The sequence below is a fragment of the Enhydra lutris genome, unplaced genomic scaffold (assembly GCF_002288905.1).
Source record: "Enhydra lutris kenyoni isolate GAN:26980312 unplaced genomic scaffold, ASM228890v2 scaffoldscaffold75, whole genome shotgun sequence".
NCBI classification, from domain to species: Eukaryota; Metazoa; Chordata; class Mammalia; order Carnivora; family Mustelidae; genus Enhydra; species Enhydra lutris.
The window spans coordinates 6473396-6496243 of record NW_019154159.1 but is presented as its reverse complement, the minus strand read 5'-3'; the positions used below and the strand labels follow the sequence as shown (position 1 = coordinate 6496243).

The 22848-nt window shown below is 62.0% G+C and overlaps 1 protein-coding gene across 1 annotated transcript; it reads right to left on the bottom strand.

Moving 5' to 3' along the window:
- Window positions 1-7054: 7054 nt before the first annotated feature.
- Window positions 7055-20518, bottom strand: LOC111160384 (meteorin like, glial cell differentiation regulator). The gene is made up of 4 exons (XM_022523467.1): window positions 20346-20518; window positions 14357-14742; window positions 8631-8690; window positions 7055-7821 (listed from the first exon to the last, which is right to left on the bottom strand). The coding sequence occupies exons 1-4, from the start codon at window positions 20516-20518 to the stop codon at window positions 7505-7507; spliced, it is 936 nt and encodes a 311-aa protein (XP_022379175.1). The 3' UTR covers window positions 7055-7504.
- Window positions 20519-22848: the final 2330 nt, after the last annotated feature.

Genomic DNA, 22848 nt, shown 5'->3' with positions numbered 1-22848 from the left:
GGGCTGATGGTGTCCTGGTGGGAAGGGGATGGTACGTGGGGGGCAGGGACGGGGTGGGGGTGCTCATGGCACCAGGGCTTCCGCAGCTTTCCCTCCCCAGGAGGACCCCCGGCAGCCCTGGGCCTGCTTTCCTGGGCCAGTGCTCAGGGCTGACCCTATAGGTTATACTCCCTGTTGCCTTCTGTTCCCGGCACGTCAGCACCTGCGAGCGGGAACAGAGTCAGCACGCAGGCAGGGCCTTGGGGCGTCACACACAGTAGGCCCTCACCCAGCACACATGACAAGGGATGGCAGCTCAGAACCCCAGGGTCTCAAAGTCCCCCTGGGATCTCCCCAGTCGCAACCACACAAAGCAGCTGGAAAGGGGCAGCACGACTGATCTCCCTGATTAATGTGGTTCCCAGCCATGGGATGCCCAGAGCCAGTGCCCACGCGGAGAGCTGCCCCACGTCTTACCCTGACAGCCTTTCGGGCCGGTTCCCACCACGCAGGCCTGAACCCAACACTTTAATCAATTAGTAAGATGGACTCCTCGTGTCGGCTGCAGCCCTAACGAGGGAGCCCAGCCCCCACCCGTGGGACACACCGGTCTTCTCCCTGGGCCAGACTTGGCCGCTGTCTTCCCCAGGAGCGTCTGGGAACCTGGCACTCAGCCGCCACTGGACACTCAGCCATGGGGTGCTACGGGGTGCCAGGCCCTCCCTGCAGCCAGCTTTCCTTCCAGAACCCAAGGGGCAGAGCCAGCAAGGGCTACAGGGCTTGTGCAACTGTCTCTGCTTAGGGACGAGGACAAGGACACAGTGCTCGCAAGGACACTGGACGTGACCTGGCAGGAGTGAGGTCACAGGGACCCTGGGTCGGTGAGGCAGGACTCCGCCCAAGCCAACTTCCTTATCTTGCACGAACACGGACACCCACGGACATACACACAGACCCCACTCTTTGGTCTCCGTCTGGGGGGATGTTCATTCCCAAACCGCTGGCACAGGGGGCACAGCACGGCCAAGGCCCGTCCTGCAAACTCAGGTCTGGGGCCTCCCCCACTCTGTCCAGATGGAGGGTCAGGGTCAGGGTCACTGTGAGTGCATATGTACATGTGTTCAAGCACGTGTGCATGTGTGAGCGTGCATGCACCAGCACACGTGCGTTTGCAAGAGCCCGTGTGTGCGGACACGTGTACGTCTGAGTGTTCTGTGTGAGAACATGGGTGTGAGCATATGTGCATGTGTGTAAGCAAGCACATGCATGTGTGAGTGCAAGGCCAGTGTGCATGTGTGAGTACATGTGTGAGCGCATGTACGTTTGAGAGTGTCCGTGTGTGCGCGAGTGTGCGAGCATGTATGCGGGAGCACATGTAACTTGTGAGTGCAGGTGTGTGCGAGCGTGTGTGTGCGAGCACAGCGTGTGTGTGTCCCTCTCTAGGCTCCACCATCTCTGCCTCCATTTTACCCCCTTCCCAGGGTCGGAAGATTGAATGGCCTGGCCATGGCCTTACCTGAGTGGCTGTGGGCACTACCACGCCAGCTACATGTGTCCTGATGTTTGCCACCTGCTGGAGTAAAGGCCTTCTTCACAGCATGAGGAGACCCTCCCATGAGGACGACCAGAAAGTTGCTCTCATGTGGACGGCCAAGAGCCTGGGCATTTCGAAGCCTGGCCTGATGTCCTCTGGCTTTCTTTCTGAAAGTGGCTGGGGCTGCAGACCTCTGGCCTCAGACGCGAATCCCGGCAGTAATCAGGTGTCTCTTCTCGGCAACTCGTGTTCTGGAGTGAAAACCTGGGCTTCTGGGCCCAGGCCACGTGCTCACCTGGTGAGCCCTGGCGCCCCGACCCCATGGGCAGACCCGCAACGCCCAGGCCCTGGGGTGTGTGAAGGACAGGACTTGGGAGAAAGCTGCTCAGCGGGGCTCCAGGGAGGGCCCAGGGCTCCCACGTGCAGCACGCAGACCACAGTCCCCAGCGCGCATCCATCTTCACACGCAGCCCTTTATCCACGAAGGGGTTGTCTGCTCAGGTGGACCGTGGCCCCAACTGGGGCCCTGAGAAACCAAGACTGTGGCACTGACACTTCCACCTCGTCCTCAAAATACTGAGGGCCATAGAGGCCACTGGGGAAGGACCCACTTGGGAACCCTCACCCAGCCTCCTGGGCCCTGAGCACAGCAGACAGGAGGGACGGGTGGTAGGGACAAAGGCCTGAGGGCCGACCCGAGGGGCCCCATCCTGAAAGGGTCTAGTCAGCACTGGGTGCACGTTGGGGAGGGTGACACAGGGTGTCCTGGATAGAGCAGCCCAGTGGCCCTTCTGAGGAGAGCTCTCTGGAAGGGGAGTTGACTCTGAGCCCCAGGGTCCTCACTGTGGGTGGGGGAAGCTCTGCAGGAACAAAGCCAGCTAGGACCAAGCAAGTACCCCCCTTAGGGAGGGGTCCCTAATGGGCCAGCAAGGACCCAGGGAGCCCAGGCCTGGCCCCTCGGGGCTGTGGCCGCACCTGCCCCTGTGTGGCTGCTCTGGCCCAGCCATCCCCTGCCACTGGACGCCTCCTGGCATGTCTGTGTCAGGTGCCAACAAACAGAGCCCCGGCAGCCTGGGCGTGGCTGAATGCAAGGCAGAGTGGGCACCCAAGGGTGACAGGCAAGGTCCAGCTGTCCAGCCACAGGGGAAAGGGATCTGCAGATCTGGGGTGTGTCTTGCAGACCAGAGACTAACAGGCAGGCCCGGCTCCTTAGGCAGGAATCACGAGGGGCCACCAGGAAGAGGGTCTCAGGCGCTGGAGGGGGAGGCCACAGGTGGGCCGGGGCGGGGCTACTGACCAGTGAGTGCCTGAGGACTCTGACCGCACGTCCAGATGGAGAAGGTGACTTCAGGCAGCTGAGCCCTGGTGTGGACGGGCACAGCTCTGGGCAGAGTAGGCACCACTCCCGCAAGCAGGCAGCTCCCGGCGCGGGGCGGGGGTGGGGGTAGCAGCTGAGCAAAGAGGAGGAAGGACCTGAGATGCAGGGAGGGGCACGGAGATGGAGACAGAGGGAAAGACGGGGAGACGGGGGTGGCGGGAAGGGCCCAGTCCCCCGGAGATCAGTCAGAGAAAGCACACCGGCCCCTAACTCCCCACCCACGTGCAGTCATGTTCCCGACTCTGAGATTTTGAGGGAAGTGAGGAGTCTGCGTCCTAAGAAAGCAAGCAGACACGCGGCACAGCCCCTCACATGCGACTTTGGGGGGTCACAAGCTCCCAGGACCCATGGGGACCGTAGGCGAGAAGGGACATGGCTCTGTTTCCCCCAGTTACTGTAACAAACCACAAACTCATCATGGCTTGAAACAGCCCAAGTTTATTATCACACGGCTCTGTAGGCTCTGGTCCCACAAGACCCACACAGGCCTGAGGTCCGGCCGTGGGCAGGCGTGGGTTGGCTCTGGAGGCCCCAGGCGAACACGGATCCCCGCAGCGGGCAGCTTCCAGCCGAGTCCTTCTCAAGCGCGTCTCCTGGTTCTCTCTCTTCCACGTCCCTCTCCCACTTGGGAGGACCCCCGATGGCACTAGGACTGGCAGATGATCCAGAAGGATGTCCCCATCTTACCTGCGTCGTTAACTCTACGACTTCAGTTCCACTTTGCCACATGAAGGAGCCTCTCTGTGGCTGCAGGGGTGAGGACGAGGACCTCTTTGGAGGCCAGTGTTCTGCTGACCACCACAGTACAGACGTAATCAGATGACAGAAAAGACAGGAGCACATATGTGGAAATAGGGCCATTCCAGCAAGGAATCAAAGGAATATAAATCACCAACCCAAGACCCCGTTCTTCGGTCCCATGGGCCAAATGACAGCAGAAAGCAAGAGAGATTTGCTGAAAACTGTGAACATGTCACATGGTGCTGGCTCTTCCCCTGGCCCCCAGCCCCTCCCACCCTGGGGCCACTGCAGGCTCCTCTGCCCGGCCCCCTCAGACCCCTGCCTTCCCGAGGCCATGCAGTGGGGACGACCAGAGCTGCCCCACCCAGCCAGCTCTCCACTCCTGGGCCCTGGCAGCCACTCTCACCAGTGTGACTCACAGCCGCCCACTCCGGAGGGCAGGGTCCCTGTGCGGGGGCAGGACGTGCCCCCGGGAGCAGCTGACTCAAGGCTCCAGCCTCACCCAGAGCTGGCAGGGTGCGTCCAGCTGGCCAGCCTGGTGTGGGTGGTCTGCTGGGGACCCTCACCGGGAGGTCCAGCACCCACCAGAGGCCAGGGCAGGGGCACCTGCACGTGGCACTCTGGAGCTTCCCCGGGTCTCACTGGGCCGCCTGGGCAGGTGTGAGCTGTGGCTAGACCTGAACGGAGCACGTGACCCCCACAGCTGCAGTCCATCCCAGCCCAGCTCCTCCAGACAGGTACCCACATGCCCAAAACGAGGCCCAGGACATGACACCCCCCATCCCCCACAGCTGGAGGCCACAGGGTCAGCTGACTTCCCAAGCAGCCAAGATGGGGGGCAGGGGTGGATCGAGCATTAGAGTGCCTGGGCCGGAGAGCCCTTGTGGAGCCCCAACCAGTAGGAGGAGAGGTCTGAGGTCACCCATGAATGTCCCATCTGGGAAGGAGGGAAGGAGAAACACTCAGGCACAGTGGGCAGTCTGTGAACACAAGAGCCTGCTGCCCGCAGATACCATGGTCCACAGAGCAGCTCAGAAAGCATCTGTTTTTCTTGATCTCGGTGTCATTAGACAGGCCCAGACCTGGGCTCCTGCCACCAGCATGTTCGAGAAAAGTGCTAAGAAAGGGTGTCCAGTGCCACTGGGGGACTGCCACACTACTGAGGGACACCAGGGCCTGCTAGGAGGAAGAGGCACATACGGGGCCATGCCGGGGTCCCAGCTGACTTTGGGGGGCAGCAGTGTCCTGGGACATGTTGCTCTCCGGGGAAATGTACAAGGAGGAGGTGAAGGTTCCCTCCAAGCCCAGCAGTGGAAGGAAGAAGAAAGGAGCGGGCAGACCCCTTGCTGTGCTGGGAGGCCCGGCTTCTCCTTAGAGCAAGAGCACGTGATGGCCAGGGAGACGCTGGGGGTGAAGCTTGACGGGGGAAGGTGGGCCTGGATCACACCTCTCCTTCGGCCTCTGGACAGAGCTGAGGAAGGGTGCCCACGGCTCCATCCCACACAGTGTCCTGGACCAACCACAGCCAAGACAGAGACACTGGACAGCCAGAAGGACCCTCTGGAGACCCTCCAAAAGCCTTGCCTGGCCCGTCAGGGCTCCACGGCATGGGACTTCCCCGAGGATGGACGTGGGAGAGCTGGAATTCCAGTATCACAGAGCAGGCTCAGGCACGTGGTGGCCTCGGATGTCCACAGGAGGCTCTGAGTAGCAGGAGGGCAGGGCTCTCAGAAATGGCCAGCCCCTCCGGCCACCAAGCAGCCTTGGATGGGGGCTGCTCCACGTGGTATCCAGCTCCCATGCTGTGCAAACCCACCCTCTCCCCCCACACCAGTGCCACCCTGGGAACAGAGGCACACCCAGGGAGGACACTCCCCCCCCTCCCGCTGGCCCTGCTCTCCCTCCAGACCCCCATCAAGAAGACTTCTCCCCCAAGCCAGCTCTCACCGGCCACCACTGTGTCTCTCCATGAAGAGCTGAAGCCTCGAGGGCAGTGGGAGCTGCTGTCCACCCCGGACGTCAGCCCATGGGGTCAGGTCCCCGGGTCCTCCCAGGGTCCCTGAACTGACAGGAGGAGGAGTGCCAGCCCTAAAACCGAGACCCAAGCCCAACATTCTCGTTCTGCAGCACCTGCGTGCCCTGCCGCATCCTCCCGGGTCAGAGTCAACACCCAGAAAACCCCACAGCGTGAACCCGGCTGCAGGTTCGCTGCAGCCCTGGCGCACCTGCTCCAGGCGTAAACACGGCAATTACCAGCCGCGGTAGGACCTGTTCCCATCGCCACCCCTGCCGCTTCGGGTGACCGCCCTGCTCCCTGCTGTGCAGGTGTGGAGCACCTGCTTCTTGGGACCTGCAGGGGCCCGCGGACCTGAGCCAGCTCGTGCCTGAGCCAGGCCACACGGACGCAGGCCACACCTGCCTGACGCAGGCCACACCTGAGCTAGCACAGGGCACCTACCTGAGGCCGCACAGCATGCCTGAGTCTTGGGTGCGGCTGGTTCGCTCCTGGCTGTGCAGTGTCCTCTCCCGGAGCCCCTCCAGTCTCAGCAGCTGCTTCGGTTAGTCGCCTGATTCACAGAGGTGGATGCTTAGGTCTGATTACCTGATACCCCAGTGACCCCTAGAGGGTGAGTCGTGTCCTCCCAAATTCCCATCTTCTTAGAACCTGTGACTGAACTTATTTGGAAATAGGGTCTTTGCGGGTGTCATCACTTAAGACGAGGCCGCTCTGGCCCCTGTAACTGGCGTCCCTGTGAGAGGAGGGACTCAAACACAGACGCACAGACGGCAGGAGGAGGCAGAGCCCGGAAACACGCTTCCACAGGCCGAGGACTGTCGGCAGCCACCAAAAACCTCCTCCTCCCCTAGAGCCTTCAGAGGGAGCCTGGGCCTGCCCCCACCTTGCTTTTGTACTCTGGCCTCCGAAACGACTTTGGTCTGTCCAAGCCTCAGTCTGTGGGCGTTCGTTACAGCGGCTGCTGGGGACCTGCTCATCCTCCAGCGTGTGGAGGTCGCCCAGTGCCGACCAGCTCCCCACTGCCCAGACTGGCCGTGGCCCGGGGCGTTTGGGGGAAGCTGCAGTCAAAGGGCAGGATCTGGGCTACCAGGAACGGGAGGGCCGGTGCTAAAGCGGACAGAGGTGGAAGGAGGAGCTGAGGCGCGGGCTGGCTGAGGCACGGTGGTGTTTTCTGAGGCACGAGAGTAACAGCCTCACTTAGAGTCAGGGCCGGAATGAAGGGCTGGGAGCAACAGGGCCACTGGGTCTCCCTCAGGTGTGCTGCCCCTAGGACAGGCCCTGACCCCACAGCAGACCCCACAACAAGGCTGCGGGGCTCCCTCGGGTGAGCTGCCCCCAAGAGAGGCCCTGACCCCAGTCCGGGGCCACGCACACCCGCCCCGGGCTGCGGACCACGCACCACGGCTCCATCAGACGCTGGCCTTTATTCTCTGGAATGGAAACAGCCTGCAGCCCAAAAGTGACCACGGCCAGTAAAGCACATTCTTTGAAAAGCAAAAACAAAACAAGAAATACGTATTTGGCTCCGTCAGTTTCCGTGACAAGACACAACTCTGATCGGTACGCAGGCGGTGTGCAAAGCCCGGCACGAGGCGTCCTCTGTGGACTCCGGGCATACCAGCCGAGCACAAGGACGTCAGGTGCTTTGAAAAACGGTATGAAATGGCACACAAGGCATTTTAAGACTCTGGAGTTTGTTTCCTATGGACTTTTCTTTTTTTAAAAAAAATATAATAACTTAGTTTGCATTTTACAACATTTCCCATCAGTCAGGGAGCCCTCAGCTGGGACCTCGTGGCGTGTGCCCCTGCGGCCTGAGCCCCAGGAGCCCCGATCCGAGCACCCCGTGTCCCCGTCACTCTGTGCCCATCTCACAGGGGTTCAGGCCCCTCTCCTCAGCGTCCCGGTACAGCCTCTGGAAGTCCCTGAAACGCGGGGCACAGCCAAGCCGGGCCTCCCCGAAGCGCATGTGGCCGGTGAAGAGGAAGTCCCCGCGTCCGGGCCGCACGCCGCACTCCAGCAGCGTGAGCACGCGGCCCCGCCAGCCGCCACCCTCCGGAGCCGGCCAGAAAACCTTGCTCTTCTGCCGGTAGAGCCGGCTCACGTGCAGGTGGATGGTGGACTCCTGCTGCTCTGGGGCATGAGTGACGTTCTGGATAGAGCCTCGTACAACTGCGGAGACAAGGACACGGGGGTCAGCGGGTCACCGGGGGCATCTGCGCTAGGGCCGACCCCGGGTCCTGCGCTCCGGAAACCCCAAAAAAAAGAACAATTCACAAGCATGAGGCCCGGAGGGGCTGTCCCTGACCCTGTCGCAGGTAAAGATATTTGTCCCCAGCCATGTAAGTGGGAGAAACAGGAGCTAGAAACCACCCGTGCATCACCCTTTCAAGTTGGAACAAGACAGGTGACCCCAGTTAGCACACGGGACCTGCAGCGGCTCTGAATCATGGTGAGGCAGCGCGGGGAGCTCAGAGGGGAGGAGGGACGGGCAGGGGCAGGCAGAGCCAGCCCTCACCCAGGACCCTGCCCAGCCCCCAACCCTGGCTATGCAGGACCTCATACGTGCCCTTGGGGCCGGGAGTGCTCGCAGCAGGCCCTACTGGGCTGGCTTCCTGGCCGGCCCCAGCACCGCACGCAGCAGACGGCTTCCATCCTCTGCCCGAGAGCGCGGGTGCCACTGTTGCAAGCCGGCAGTGGAGTCCCTGACCTCAGCCCCTGCCCCCGCCCCCGCCAGGATCCCGGGACCCCCAGGGGCAGGAACTCCTGCTACAGAATCTGCAGGGGACCCAGAGGAGAACAGGGCTCTGAGGTGAGGCTAGCATCCGTGTTTGGAGGAAAATGCTCGGTGACCACCTGACCCTCTCCCGGCCTTACAGACAGGGTACAGAGAGTCACTCTCCTGCCCAGGAAAAGAGCCCTGGAAGGTCCTCCAGGCCCAGGGGGGCTCCCTACATGTGGTGGGGTGCGAGGACACTTACCGAAGTCGCTGGTGCAGACGGCCAACAGTACCTCAGCATCCCCGCAAGGGCGGCACGGGGCTGCGGGCAGAGAACAGGGTCAGGAGTGGGGTCTGCGGGACAAAGGCCTCCGTACGTGCTCGCCAGGTCCTGTAAGAGCTCTGAGCTCAGGGCGGGACAGAGAACCCGAACCTCGGCCACGCAGTGGGGGGCCGACTGACCCAGCAGACGCCTCCATCTCCAGATGTGGCTGTGAAGGGCACGTACCCTGAGGGCGGCTGGCCTCGGTGCTGGTCCCCACTTGGCCTGCCCCTGCCCCACGGGAAACCAACCTGAGCTGGTCTGAAGCTGCAGCCCTACACCGGCCCAGCGGAAGTCGCCTTCACTCCAGCCTCCACACCAGCACCCCAAAATGCTGTGACTGGCCACTCGCACATCACCTGCTCCCCAGGCCGCCGTCAAGACAAGACTGGCGGCTCAGGGCACTGCCTAGGAGGACCACTGAGGCTGCGGAAGGTGTCTGTGAGCTTGGGGGGACGCTGCCACCTGCACATGCTGTGGGATTCTCGGGCCAGCGAGCCTCCACCTCCGCACAGCCCTCCCCCAGACACCGCCGGGCCCTCCAACCACACCCCTGCCTGCAAACGCCGTCCACAGCAGGCCCACTTCATAGAAGCCCCAAACCCGGCAGCCCAGGTGTGTCCTCCAGCCAAGCCAGGCCTCGCCCTGTGAACTTCGGCCTGGCCCACACCCCACCCTTCACCCTCACTTCCTCATGGGGTGAAGCTCCAGACAGACTGTGGGCGGGAGCAGCACCTCCCACGCTGGCAACCCTCCCCGAGACCATGGCCCCACTCCTAACTCAGCACTGGACTTGGGAGGACGCAAACTCTGGCCCTCACCGCACCTTTCAAGGCCTCTAACTCAGATGCGGAGTCCCTTGGGTTTGGCACAAATTCTCCCGCTCGGGGAAAGGTTAGCATGAGGTCTTGCTGGAACAAGGCCCCAGAACATCCGTGGCTTTGGCCCTTGCTGGACCTGGCCAAAGCTAACCCTGTCCACACACTGACCAGTCACCCTCACAAACCCGGACCTGGATGAGCAGCAAGGGGCACGGCCAGGCACCGAGCAGCCGGAGCTCAGAGAGGCCCTCCAGGGCCCAGGGCGTGAGCCAGCAGGTTCTGTGCCCCTCAGGCAGCACAGTGTCTCTGTGAGTCTCCCAGCACTGGCCCTCGCCGTCCTGCTCTGGGTGGGGATGGATGTTTGTGCCCCAGGGGTGAGAGACCCAGCCCTGGGAGCCCCTACCGGTGGGAAAAGGCAGGTCAGCAGTCCATCCCGAGGTGGCCACAGCGCCCCTGTGGGGACCCCTCCTGGAGCAGTCACCCAGAAGGGAGGGGCCCCAGTAGGGCCCCTGGGGCCCGGCACACAGTATGCCAAGCAAGGCTGGGCATGAAGCACGGGTCCACACAAGTACTCCAGAGACACATCTCAGACAGGCCACAGAGGCAGCCATGGGCAGTGAGAGGCCCAGGCCACAGCCCGGGTTCAGATCCCCGGCCTGGCTGTGCACAAGTCACCGGGTCTCTGTGGACACAGGCACTGGGACCCCGCAAATGGCCAAGGAGCCTGTCCTGTGCGCCCGCCCTGCTCACGCCCCTGGCATCGCAGGTGCGCTGACGCCCAGCCGAGGGGAGGGCGGCAGCCGGCCGCAGGACCCCCCAGAAGCCTCGGTCAGCCAATGCCACCCCAGCTGAGCTAGCAGAGTTCCCCTGCAGACTCGCCTCATAACTCGAGTTTTACAAAGCGTAGGTCACGTCTTGGAAAATCCAGTCTGCGGACGCCAAGAGAAGCAATGATGCATCAGAGCCGAGCTCCTAAAGGCTCTGCAAGCTGCTGGTTTCGGACACATCGAATCTCATTTCCTCGCAGGGGCACATGGGGCGGAGGGGGGCAGCCCAGCTGGGCTTACAGTTCTTGGAGAGGGGGTGGCTGAGGACGGACATCTTAGGGAGATTGCCCCGGAATGCGCACAAAATGACCCGAAGGCAGGAAACACAGGGTCGGGGAGACAGGTGGGGGCTACCACAGGGACCTAGGTGGGGGGGGGGGGGCAGGGTGCAGGCAGGGAGGACGGTGGGGGGCCCTCGCCAAGGACAGGGTCACAGACGGCCAGATGGGACTGCCCAGGGACACATGCAATTTCCAAAGCGAGAACTGTCCCAGGACACCCACCTGGGCCTCTGCGCGGCCCGTGACAGGTGGAAGGGGACACAGCCGGAACTGGGCCAGTGTGAGCTGAGGCCCAGGTAAGGTTCTGGGGCCTCCTTGGACTGTCACGGCAGCCTGTCACTGGTGTCCCCCGAGATGGCCCCAGGGGCCCTGGCCCGGGCTGGTCAGCTGCCCCCAAGTCCCATCTCTTGTGCCCTGGGAACTCCAATCCCACCAGCTTCTCCTCCTCGCCTGTTCCCATCCCTCCCTCTTCCTGGTTAGGACACAGGTGGAGGCCACACCCTTCCACCCCAAAAGGCCAGAGATGGGCAAAATGAGAAATAATTATCCAGTAATTACAGTGGCCAGAGAAGCCAGGCAGGAAACAAAGTGACCCACAGAAAAAGGTCCGGTTCTCTCTCCTTTTCTGTCCCCAGGACATAGTGAGACTTCTTTCACTTTTTCTGAACTTTGCTACTCATTCCCCACAGCCCATTCCAGCCCATCAGGGCCACCACCAAACTCGGAGCCAGGAAGGCCCCCCCAGTGGAGGGCTCTGTACCCACCTGGCCCACCCCCGGCATCACTCATCCCCTAACTCATCCAATAGAGCAGGTTTCGACAGGGGAGGAGTGATGAGGCCATCGGAACTGGGGACCCAGGCTGCCCACACATCGCAAGGCTCCCCGGTTTCCATGGGCGTAACTGCTGTGTGTTCACAGCCGGCACCCGCCCCTCTGGCTGTGGGGCTAAAACACCACCACCTTCCCGCCTCATCTGCTCAAGGAGGCCTGCTCTGGGCAGGCACCACATGGAGCCCAGAGCTCAACCCCAATGACGGATGCGGCCAAGCCGGCAAGTCCCTGCTCTTCAGCTGCCCGAGGAGTCGTGCGACAGCCTGGAACCAGACGTCCTCCCAGGCTGCCCCAGGCAAACCAAGGAGAATGAGGTCTGTCTCTGCCCCCGAGACCCAGACAGAGTCCTCAGCCATCCTGCCCAACCCTACTGGACAATGGGGGCTCCTGGTGGTGCCCGTTTTCCCAAGGAGCCTGGGACTCTGGGGAGGATGGCCCCCAGACTGCCCGGCTGGGTTCCCCTGTAAGACCTCAGCACATGTCCTGGGTGTGGCCCCAGAGCTTCATCCCTTAGTGCCCTGGATCTGGCCACGTGCCCACATTTCGTGTCCTGCCAGATTTCTTCAGCACCCATGCAGAGCAGCATGACTGGGGTGCCCTGATGAGGCCCCCGGAGAAGGAGGAGGGCCAAGGGCAGGGTGGGGGGAGGCGAGTCCCACCCTGCCGGCAGTGTGGTGCCTGGGTCCCAAGTCCCCCAGCCCGCAGGCAGGCGTCACCTCCCACCGCCCACCCCTTGCTCTGTGCCTGGAGAAGCCGTCTGCCTCTGCATTCTGGCCTCTTCTTGGCTCCCAGAGCTGCTCGGTTCATACGAGGAAGCTGACTTTCAGCTCGAGTGCCCACTAGGTGACCACGTTCACTCCAAACACTCCCAAGCGGAAACGTCCAGGGCCGGGAGCCTCACGCACATGGCTCATCTGGGAGCCTCTCTTTTCTCAAGTCAGCACAAACTAGAAGCTGTGACTCATCAGGGAGGGAGAGGGCGGGGCCCCCCAGGCGCCGGGCCCGAGGGCTCGTGCGCACCTGCACGCCACAGGTGCCCTCCCACCTCCCTAAAGTCTCCCCAAGCTGCAACCAGGGTCAGCGCCGCAGCAAGCCCAGAGCCACAGGCCATCAGAGAGCCCGCCGGGCCTGGCGGACGTCACCGTGGCCAGATGGCTGACATTCCACATTACGTACCCATTCCTCCAGCATTAAGGGCTTAGGGGCCCATCCCCTGATGAAAGGCAAGCACCCCAGGGAGCAGGGACACACCAGCATCCCCAGACCCTGCTGCCCCCTGTCTCCCGCATGGTGCTAACAAGTTCCTAACACACCCTCCTCTCAGCCAGCGATCACTAGTCAGAAACACCGAATTCAGTGACTGGATTTTTTCACATTTTGTTTTTATTGTGAGTTTATTCTAGGTCCCCCAGGGTGAGGCTGGGGTCCCCTCTCCCAGCTCTCCCACCCACCCTATAGCTGGTGATCAAGAGAAAGACTGTTGCGGTTAAAATTTCATTCAGGTACTGAGACTTAACAGTAGCTTTTACCATCACCTTCCTGAGTTTGAGCCCTAGTTGAGCATCTGGGGGGGTACAGCAGGGTCCTACCTGGGCAGTCAGGCACTGGCGGGGGGCCTACCTGGGCAGTCAGGTACTGGGGGGGGGGTCCTACCTGGAAGTCCCACACTGATGTTCTCTAAGAGACTAGTTTACTTTGAGAGAGACTGAAGTTTTGGAAAGTGATCTGAGCCAAGAGTGCAGAACAATAAAATGTGGACATCTGTTAGCACATCTGTCTCTCCCCAACTTCAAATCTTTTATTTATCTCCACTAAAATGTGGAGATTATACTCTTCCTGGGGATGGCCTACCCCCCAAACCAGGTGTTTCTGCCTGAGCACTGCTGACATTTGCTGGAACTGCCCCGTGCACTGTGGGGTACCAGCAGCACCCCTGCCTGGCCCGCACCCCTGCCTGACCATCACCCGGGCCAGCTGGTTTCCTGGGGAACGCCCTCCGTGGAACCTGCTCACACCTTCCCACTGCCGGGAGGCACCTGGCTGCTGACCAGCTTCAGAACTGACACGGATGGTGTCCCCACACGCGAGGGGCCCGTGAGATCACCTATGCCTTGAAGCAAGGGCGAGATGTTTGGCTTGGGCTCCTCTAAAAGACAAGGACTTGTGCACCTAGGCAGCCGGGCAGCTGGGCGAGGTGGGGCATGAGGGGTGAGACCTAGGCCATGCGAGAGCTCCTGGGGCTACTCACCTGTCTTTGGTCTCTGCCTCTGGGACTTTTCAGAGACCAACACTACCCTCCACATAGGGCCCTGCAAAGCTGGCTGCCTGCCTCAAAGGGAAAAACAAAGGACAACCTAAAACCAACTCAGTATCCCCGTGCACACCCCCACCCCATGGCTGCTGAGAGCCTCCATCCAGCGCTACGCCTGGGGCATAGTCCCCCAGGGGCATCCCTGCCCTGCCTGGTTCCTCTACCCACAGCCCCTCTCCTGGCACGCTGCTGGTGTCGCCACTCCACATGGGATAACCCACAAAATGCCCCCAGAGCCGGGGACCAGCCCCCCCCAGTTCAGGCCGTGCATTACCCTGGAGCGTGAACCAGTCTTGGCTCCCACCCAGAACTCGCCAAGTCGGGGGCCTGACATCAAAAACACTCAGCTAATCCATATGTCAGGAGAAACGCCAGGGCACCCTTGCCCATTACGGCCCCCACGGCACAGAAGCCGAGCACGGCAGGGAGCCCGGACCTTGGTCTTACCCACCCGCGGCCATGGCTCAGCCGCAGTTCCTGAGAACTAACGGGGCACCGTGCGCCCAACACCCCTCCACCCACTGGGCTGTCTGCGGGCGCCCCGAGGCTGTCCTGGAGCCCCTCCCACCCCACCACCAGGGCACGCCACCCACCTGACAGAGTGTGCAGGTCCGAGCCTGCGGGCCGGCTGGTCAGCTCATACTGGAAGCCCGTGGTCCTCCTGCTGATGTCCTGCTGGGGCGCAGCCTCCACGAAGAGCCCACCGTGCTCGAAGCCAAAGCAGCTCACCCGGCCAGGCCCGCGGTCCCCGTCCCGGACCAGCAGCTTCAGTTCTCCAGTTTTCTCCAAATAAATGTTGGCCCCTGAGGAGCCTCTGAGGGGCTTGATGCACAGCGTCAGGAGGCGCGAGGGCGGGAAGGTGTTGGGCCGCACGTTGACAATGAGCGCCCCCGTCGGGTACACCCACTCCACGGAGCCAGCGGCGCAGCGCAGGTACACCTGCTCCACCTCCTTCCTGTGGGCCTCGTGGGTCAGCCCGCTGCGGGGGGAGGGACACGCGTCAGCACGCACGTGTGGCCTCCGCCGGCCCAGGCGGCCGAGCAGCCCCCACCCACGTGCAGGCGGTCGCCCCCTGTGCCCAGCCCGCGGGTCTGGGGAGGGGTTGCACACGGTCCCGCGGCCAGGCCCCTGCGGCAGGCCCACCCCAGAGAGTCGCTGCAAGACGGGCCGCGGTGGAGGAGGCCACACGTGTCTCACACCTCGGCACCTGGGTGTGCCGGCCTTCAGGGGGGCACCGGGAGCCTGTGTCCTTGAGGTTCCCTGCACCGTGGAGGCAAGGACCACGGAGGTAGAACTTCTGGGACATGACAAGGACACAGGACCCTACCACCAACCCACGTTCCGGGTGACCTACGGAGGGCCGGGAAGGACGGCAGATTCCCTCCGAGTGTGAGAACAAGGGGCCGGTTTGCTCGCCCCAGGGAGGGATGTAAGCCCCTGGGGGTTGGAGGCTGCTGGTGAGTTTCGTCTTCAGCACCTTCCAGACACACATGTTTGTGTGTTCCCTACAGCGACGGCTCGACGGCGCTTTCATCTGCAAACCTTGGGGCCCCCGGGGGGCGCCCTCGGTTCTTGAGTCGGCCCTCGGCTCAGGTCATGATCTCGGGGTCCTGGGTTGGAGCCACCGCCCATTCCCCTGCTCTTAGATTTTCTTTATTTGAGAAAGAGAGTGAGCAAGTGAGAGAGAGAGAGCACAAGCGGGGGGAGCCGCAGAGGGAGAAGCAGACTCCCTGCAGAGCAGGGAGCCCGACATAGGGGCTCCATCCCAGGACTCTGGGACCATGACCTGAGCTGAAGGCAGACGCATCACCGGCTGAGCCCCCCAGGTGCCCCCAAACAAATAAAATTTAAAAATAAACCCTGAAGGGGCACCTGGGTGGCTCAGTGGGTTAAGCCTCTGCCTTCCCCTCGGGTCATGGTCTCAGGGTCCTGGGATCGAGCCCTGCATTGGGCTCTCTGCTCGGCGGGGAGCCTGCTGCCCTCTCTCTCTCTGCCTGCCTCTCTGCCTACTTGTGATCTGTCTGTCAAATAAATAAATAAAATCTTAAAAATAAAATAAATAAAAACAAACTCGAACAGCATGAAAGCCAGAAACAAAGGTAAGGGGAGGGTCCTCCCCGGGGGAGAGACACCACGGGGACTGCGTGCAGAAGCCACAGGGAGAGAGACACAAACAGTGAGCGGACAGTTCGTCTTCCCAAGGAGAAGCTCTGAGTGCCACGTTCACCTCACTCCCAATAAACATTAAATAGGAAAATATGAAGTGTGCTACACTCTTGGTGAAACAGGTCGGGAGTAAAGTCATTACCTTATGTTTTCAAGAAATTGAAACCCTCAAAAATGTTAAAGCTTCCTCTACCCCAAATTTTACTGTGAATGTCAGCTTGTGCCGATGGTTACGTCATAGCCACCAAGCAGCCTTGGAACTCAACCAGTGACTTCAACCGAGTGTTTTATTACACGAAATTTGGTTCTGATCAGATCTCAGACAGGTTCACCCACATTCTTAGGATTTTTGTGTATAATAAACAATGCTATATTCAGTGCTCTGGCCTGAGTGAGTTACCAGAAACCATTTCTACAGAGGAGAAAACACGTAACATATGGTTTGCATTTACTGTTGGTGACTCACGCCCTGGGCTCCAAAAAACCTCACTTTTCATACGACGGCCAGCTGCAGGCTGGGGCCGCACAGTCATCCTGCAGACCACATCAGAGGGAGGTGTCAAGGAGGTGACCCCCCTCCTAACCCCACTCCCTGCCCCCACAAGGCCCTGGGTCACTAGCAGCCAGCTCAGCCTCAGACGCCTACCAGGGCCGCACACACAGAACAGACTTACAAATTATAGTCAAGTAAAACTCATAGAAGCTCATCTGACACATATGTGCGGACGAGCATAATTATAGTGCTGTGTGAAAAAATTAGACTAAGTGGTGAGTGGTTGACACAGATGACTATAATCAGCTCTGCTCTTATGCAGCCAAAACAAACTTTATCATAGTGTGCCTCCTCTCCTGTCTCCAGCCTCAAGAGGCAGCTGGACACTTGCCCCATGCCCAAACACCAATCCTTAAAGCTCTCTCCTATAAAAACCATCCTGTCCAAGTCTTCACTTCCCTGTCTGTGGGGGGAGGGGCCCTGGGGCTCAAGGGAAAGGAAAGCCCATACCAGAGGCTTTGGATCCCTCTCACCGAGTCACTTAATCCAAACAGTGGAGGGGGATACCGGGAGGTCCACCCCCCACCCACATCTTGGGCAGGGGCAGAGGGGACACTTGTGGGGACAGGTGACCAACCATGGCTCCCCAGGGAGAGGCGGACGTGAGTCTGGGGGCTGGGCTGCCATCCCCAGCCTGCACATATCAGCCTGGACATCTTGTGTGGTGCACATGGCCCCATTTATTCCTAAGTCCCTCTACTAAAAGAGGGCCAGGAACAGCAGGAGGTGGACAGAGAACTTCACCCTTCAACTAATGTCTTCACTGGCCCCAGGGAAGGGTCTACACCAGCCCCAGAGTCCACCGCCAGCATGGGGCTCTGCTCTGCCTCTCCCCTCATGCTCTCCTGAAGCACGGACATGACCGAGAGTCCGACCAGGCACTCGACACGGGTGTTCACACGAAGGCGAGCAGCGTGTGTGATGCGAGACATCGACCCCGTCCAGCAGACCCACCAGTCTCTCGGCCTGGGACCCCAACGGGTCTTTAATGAAGTCAAGGGCTCAGAGTCTGTCTGGCTCTAAGTTTCCAGCACCACAGCAAACCTGAAAAAAATATCTGTTTCTGCAAAATTGCTGGAGGAGCAAAAATGTGCCCTATCTGTGACATCACTGATGCCGGCACCTGTGAGCCTCAGAGCAGGCCTATCAGACAAAAATAAAGTAACTGGTTTCTGATGGGATGGGTGAAGCTAAAAAGTACGTGTATGTGGCTCTGGCCGGCCTCAGCGGGGAACGCGGCACTCGCCATATCTGTGGACGAGCATAACCCTAGGGCTTCAGGGAGCTGAGTACACAGACTGCTCCCAGGATTATCTAAACTGGGTTCACACATTGTTCCCAAAAAAAGGAGTCTGCAAGTGTCACTCCCCAGGTGGACACACCTAAGAAGCACCATCATGGAAAGGACAGCAAATTCCAAATTGATACAGACTTTCTGGAGAGACCAGTGTGGGGGCAGCAGGGCCCACACCCCTCACACCCACAACCCGGACCACCAGAGGCACCAGGAGTAAGGGGTGGTCTCCTGTTTACAAGTCAGGAGGAGCGTTCAGATTGAGGGAGAAACTAGAACTGGAGTTAGCTTTCATTTCCCCACCCAGCAGGAGAATGAGGCCAGGTGTGAGGGACCCACACCCCTGCCGATGGTGGTGGGAAAGTTCGTGGTCCACCTTTACGACCACAGCCTAATAAAGATCAGGGTGCTGTCTGCCCCTGCTCATGGGACGGGGATTGCACAACCTCCTGCTTCATTGCTTGGAAACACCCAGAAACGCATTTCAGCCTGTCAAATGTGCGTAGCCAGTGTCATAAACAGAAACTCCCTTCCTATCTGGGGATCAGAATCCACCCAGCGTATCGGGACTCGCACCACCCTGTGCTGTCCTTAGAACAGCTCATAAAAAGTCATAAATGTTGTGGGGGTCAGCAGGCAGATCAGCACGCTCGGATTCCCACAGCAAGGATCTATCAGCTGACCGGCGAGGCATATTGATCACTGGGGCAGCAATGATAATGCAAAGGGGGCTTTATGTTCCGGAGTGTGGCCTGGCGCTGTCTTCTCTCCAGCTCCGACTGTGGCAGCCCCTGCCGGACTCTGCCTTTGGGCTGAGTGAGGATAGCTGGAGGGAGTCCAGAACCAGGGGTATGTCAGCAATGATGGAGACAGAAGGGTGGCAGGCAAGTGCCCCTGCTCTTCCAGGTAGAGAAGAGGATACAGACACCTGCTGGGTCCAGGAGCTAGCTGGCCCTCAGAGGACTTTATGCCTGGAAGGGGACGCCTGTCCTGGGGATCGGAGGGGTCTGCGAGGGAGCGCTGGTCAGAGCCTGAGAGGATGTCAGCCCCTCTGGAAACCCAGGCTCCCACGGTGGGACCAGGTCTGTTTCTGATCTGTGGAAGGAGGACACCCTAGACCTCAGTTTGGGGGTGCACTGATTCATCCAGCAGAAGCTGCAAAACAGGGAGTTTAATTACCAGCGTGGGGGAAAGGGCAGCCCTGGAAGAGTGTGTCAGAGTCGGAGGCTCCCGGCCAGCTCAGGGCTGGCGCCAGCATTCTCCAGGCCAACCCTCCCCCAGAGCTCCAAGCTCGTGGCCCCAGTCTCAGCTATTCCATCCCTGCTCTGGCGTGTGCAGGGGGTTGGTGTGGCGGGGAGGAAGGCCACCACAAGGCCCAGCCTCCGCAGCCCAGGACCCTGGCTCTAGGAGGGGTGGAAAGTGGGGAGCAGGGGACTTGCCAGCGTCCACAGAGACCTGGGTCTGTAAGTACCCAAGATGACCAGCGGCTGCCCTGCTGACACAGAGCCCAGCACACTGGCACAACCCCAGCCTTCTCGGAAAAAGTGTCTTCACTCAGAATAACCCTGTGATACCCTCCAGCATGAGGTGTGAGCCTGCGGGAGGCTTCCCATCAGACGTCAAGGCCAAGGGGCTCCCGTAGAGGCCCTGCTCCATGGAACACCCCCACGCGGAGAGCCACCGGCAGCCCCGGCCCGCAGTTTCGGAGAAGGAGATGCGCATCGCCCTCTGCAAACTCCTTCACCCGCACGAAACTCGGTTTTCCAGCTGCGAGCTGCCTGCCGCGGGGCTGAGGGCGCCCCGGCGGATGGCGGTTTCTCACCCCAGGAGCTGTGCCCTCAGGAGCCCCGCCCGCGCACACTTGTGACTTGCACTCCTTTCTGCTTGTCACACTTCAGTTTAAAAAAAAGTCCTCGGCTGGCACAGCGGAGGGGCATGGGGCGGGGTGTGGGGGGGTCGCCGAGCCCAGCGCGCGCGCTGCCAAGGGCGGCCTGACCTTCACCGGGTCCCGGGCGGGGACAGGGCGGGGGGCGCCCGGCGGGGCCAGCACTCGGCCCGCGCACAGGTGTCCGCCCGCGGGTCTCCGCACGCACAGGCGTGGTCCCCGCCGCGGTCAGCGCCAGGCCGGGCTCTGTCCACCCGAGCCCCCCGCTCCCTCCCGCGGACCCGCCGGCCCTTCCCGCTCGGCCCTGAGCGCAGGCCCGGCTCCTCCCGCCCGGGGCGCGCAAGTCCTCGCCGCGGGCAGAGCCGGGAAGGGCCAGAGGACCGACCCCCGCCCGTGCGGGGTCCGCGCGGGACGAGTGGGCTGCCGGGTCAGGACCGACCCCGCGGCGCGGCGGGCGCACCTCCCCCTGGGCGTCCTCAAGGCCGGGGCACCCGGACGCCGCGGGCTCTTTTGTTCTAGACCCGGGGGCGGGGGCGGGGGCGACGGGGACGGGACTCAGCCCGGAGAGCGGGCGCCCGAGTCCCCAACCGGGCCGCGCCCCCGCACGGTCGGCGGGCCCGGGAGGGGAGCGCACGCGAAGGGAGGGCGGTGGACCCGGGCCGGGGGCTCGCCGCGCGGACTCACCTCCCCTTCCAGCTGCACAGGTCGCTCGAGTACTGCGCGCCCGCGCCGCCCAGCAGTGCGGCCAGCAGCAGCAGCAGCGGCAACGGCGGCGGCGGCGGGCCAGGGCCCGGGGCGGGGGGCCGCGGCCACAGCTGCCCGGCGCGGCCCCGGGCCGCCCGCGCCGCGCCCCGCATGCTCCCGCTCCGGCTCCGGCTCCGCCGCCGACCCCGCGTCCGCGCCCACGGAGCAGACCCTCAGCCCGGCGCGGCCGGGAGGGCGGGCGGGGCTGCAAGTCCCGGCGAGTCACGTCGTGCGCCCCCCGCGCACCCGGCGCGGCCGCCCGCCCATCCCGGCCGCAGCCGGGGCCACCCGAGCCGCTGCAGCCGCCGCAGTCGAGCGAAGAGCGCCGCGCCCCGCCGCCGCCACCGCCACCCGAGACTCTAAAGTAGGCGAGTCCGCCGTCCGGGTCCCGGCTCAGCTGGGGGGCGGGTCCGCCGGCCGCTCCGCCCCCCCGCCCCCGCCCCGGGCCCGCCCCGCGCACCGGAACTCCGCCCCGAGTGCGCGCTCCGCGCCCCGAGCCCTGCGTGCCCGGCCGGGGGCCGGGGGCCGGCTCTGCCGAGAGGTGAGGCGGCTCGAGGGACCCGGAGAAGGATCCGCGAGACGCCCCGGCCGGAGAAGGGCGGGGCGCCAGCGCGTCCCGGCCGGTGCGTTGCGGGACCGAGACCCCAAGTGCACGCAGACCGGAGCCGGCGCCCGGCCCGCTGATCCGTCCTCAGCCGCGGTGCTGTGACCCCGTCGTGCGGACTGAGCCGGGAATGGCCGCTGGGCTGTGGTGGCGGCTCCTGGCCTTGCCGCTACTGTGTGACCCGTATCCCATCCGGGATGTTCCTGGCATCCAAACCCACGCAGAATCGGAGCGTGCTTTGCAGAGGTTCAGACTTGGTCCTGCTCTGCGACCCACGGGGCAGGGGAGGCCCAGCTGCGGCTGGTGATGGGGCCAACTCACTGTTGAGTGCACCGTGGACTCTGGAGTACCCCCTCCACAGAGGGCTCTGGGCCACAGCTCCTGTGCGCCATGGCGGAGCTCTGCCTGCTGGTCCTCACCAGCCCCACCCCCGACTGGTTAGTACCCGCTTCACAGGCCTCACGCTGGTTTCCCCCTGGGGACATCTGGTGCATTGTAGGATTTTAGCTGCATCCTGGCTGCTATGTTCTAGATGTCATCACCACCCCCCCCCCCCCCCCCCCCCCCCCCCCCGCCCCACACACAGGTTTGGCAACCCATACTGTCTCCAGACACTGCCAGATGCCCCCTGTGTGCAAAATCTAGCGCTGAGACCCCTCTCCTAGCAGCACCCAGCTGGTGAGTACAGTGTGATCAGGGTGGCTTCCTTCACCAGGTAGTCACTGCGGTCACCATGTACCCAACATCCAGTGAGGGAGACAAGAGGAACACCAGCAGCCCCAGCTCTGATGGGAAAGGTGTCCTCCTCTGGCTCGAGGGCCTGATGCCAGGAGTCAGGGCTGGGTCTGGTTAGAGGATGGGTGGGGGACTCCCAGGTCTCCCATCCTACCTGGTCATCATCCTGGAACGGTGAAGAGGGTCTACCGGGCAGAGGGAGGGACCCATGGAGTTCCACATTGCCACCTCTGTGCTCACAAAAGCAGGCTTTTCTGCTTTCCCCCAATGCTCTGGTGTTGGTCTGAGCTCCAGAGCCTCAAACAGCATCAAGTGATGAAGAAACCAGACCTTGTTTTCATATTCCTTGTCCAGCCAAGAAACATTTCAGGAGGAATTTCAAGTGAGCTTTGGGGAGGGGAGTGACCTCTTCCACATGTTGGTCTGTACGTTGTACCCTTCTGGTCTGGTCAGAGGGTTAGAAATGTCCTTGGATGGAGGGATGGAATTGTCACCCTCTGGAGAGGTCTCGACGGCAGGCCCCCAAACAGCTAGAACTGAGAGCAGCCAGGAGCCCTGGGCAGAGGAGTCAGAGCCCCTGAAGGTGGTTACAGTTGAGGGGTCTATTTAGAGAAGGCCTGGACTGGGTAGGCCAAGCCCTTGGGTCCTGCCCAGGCATAAGAAGGGATGTCATCCCAAGACCCACAGGCAGTTTTGAGGCTGAGGAGTCCATTCCAGGCTTGGGGGCCTCCTATGGCCCTCACCCCACCCCCACCCCCTTGGAGTGTGTGCCCTGGCCCCTTCCTTGCAGGTACCTGGGTGCAGAAGTGCTGTGACAAGTGGGTGAAGTGAAACCACTCCCTGGGCCCCTGGGTAGAGGAACCTGCTGGTTGTGAATCTGGAAACTGCAACCACCTCTCACCTACAGCCGTGTCCACGCAGCTCTGTAGCCCCTTGTACCCAGAGGTCTGCCTGTGGTCAAGCAGCTGCCCGGACAGGGTTGTCAGGGTCCAAGGTCCACTCGGGGGCAGGGGCAGGGGCAGGGGCAGGGGCAGGGGCGGCTTTAGGCCCCTCATGTTACAGGTGCTGAGACTGAGTGCTCCTGGCCTGAGGGACGTTTCAGAA

Coding starts and splice junctions, on each gene's coding strand:
- LOC111160384 (XM_022523467.1), bottom strand. CDS start 20,518: ATGCGGGGCGCGGCGCGGGCGGCCCGGGGCCGCGCCGGGCAGCTGTGG. Junction 14,743..20,345: donor CTGTGCAGCTGGAAGGGGAG/GTGAGTCCGCGC, acceptor CTCCCCCCGCAG/CGGGCTGACCCACGAGGCCC. Junction 7,822..8,630: donor CGTCTGCACCAGCGACTTCG/GTAAGTGTCCTC, acceptor TTGTCTCCGCAG/TTGTACGAGGCTCTATCCAG.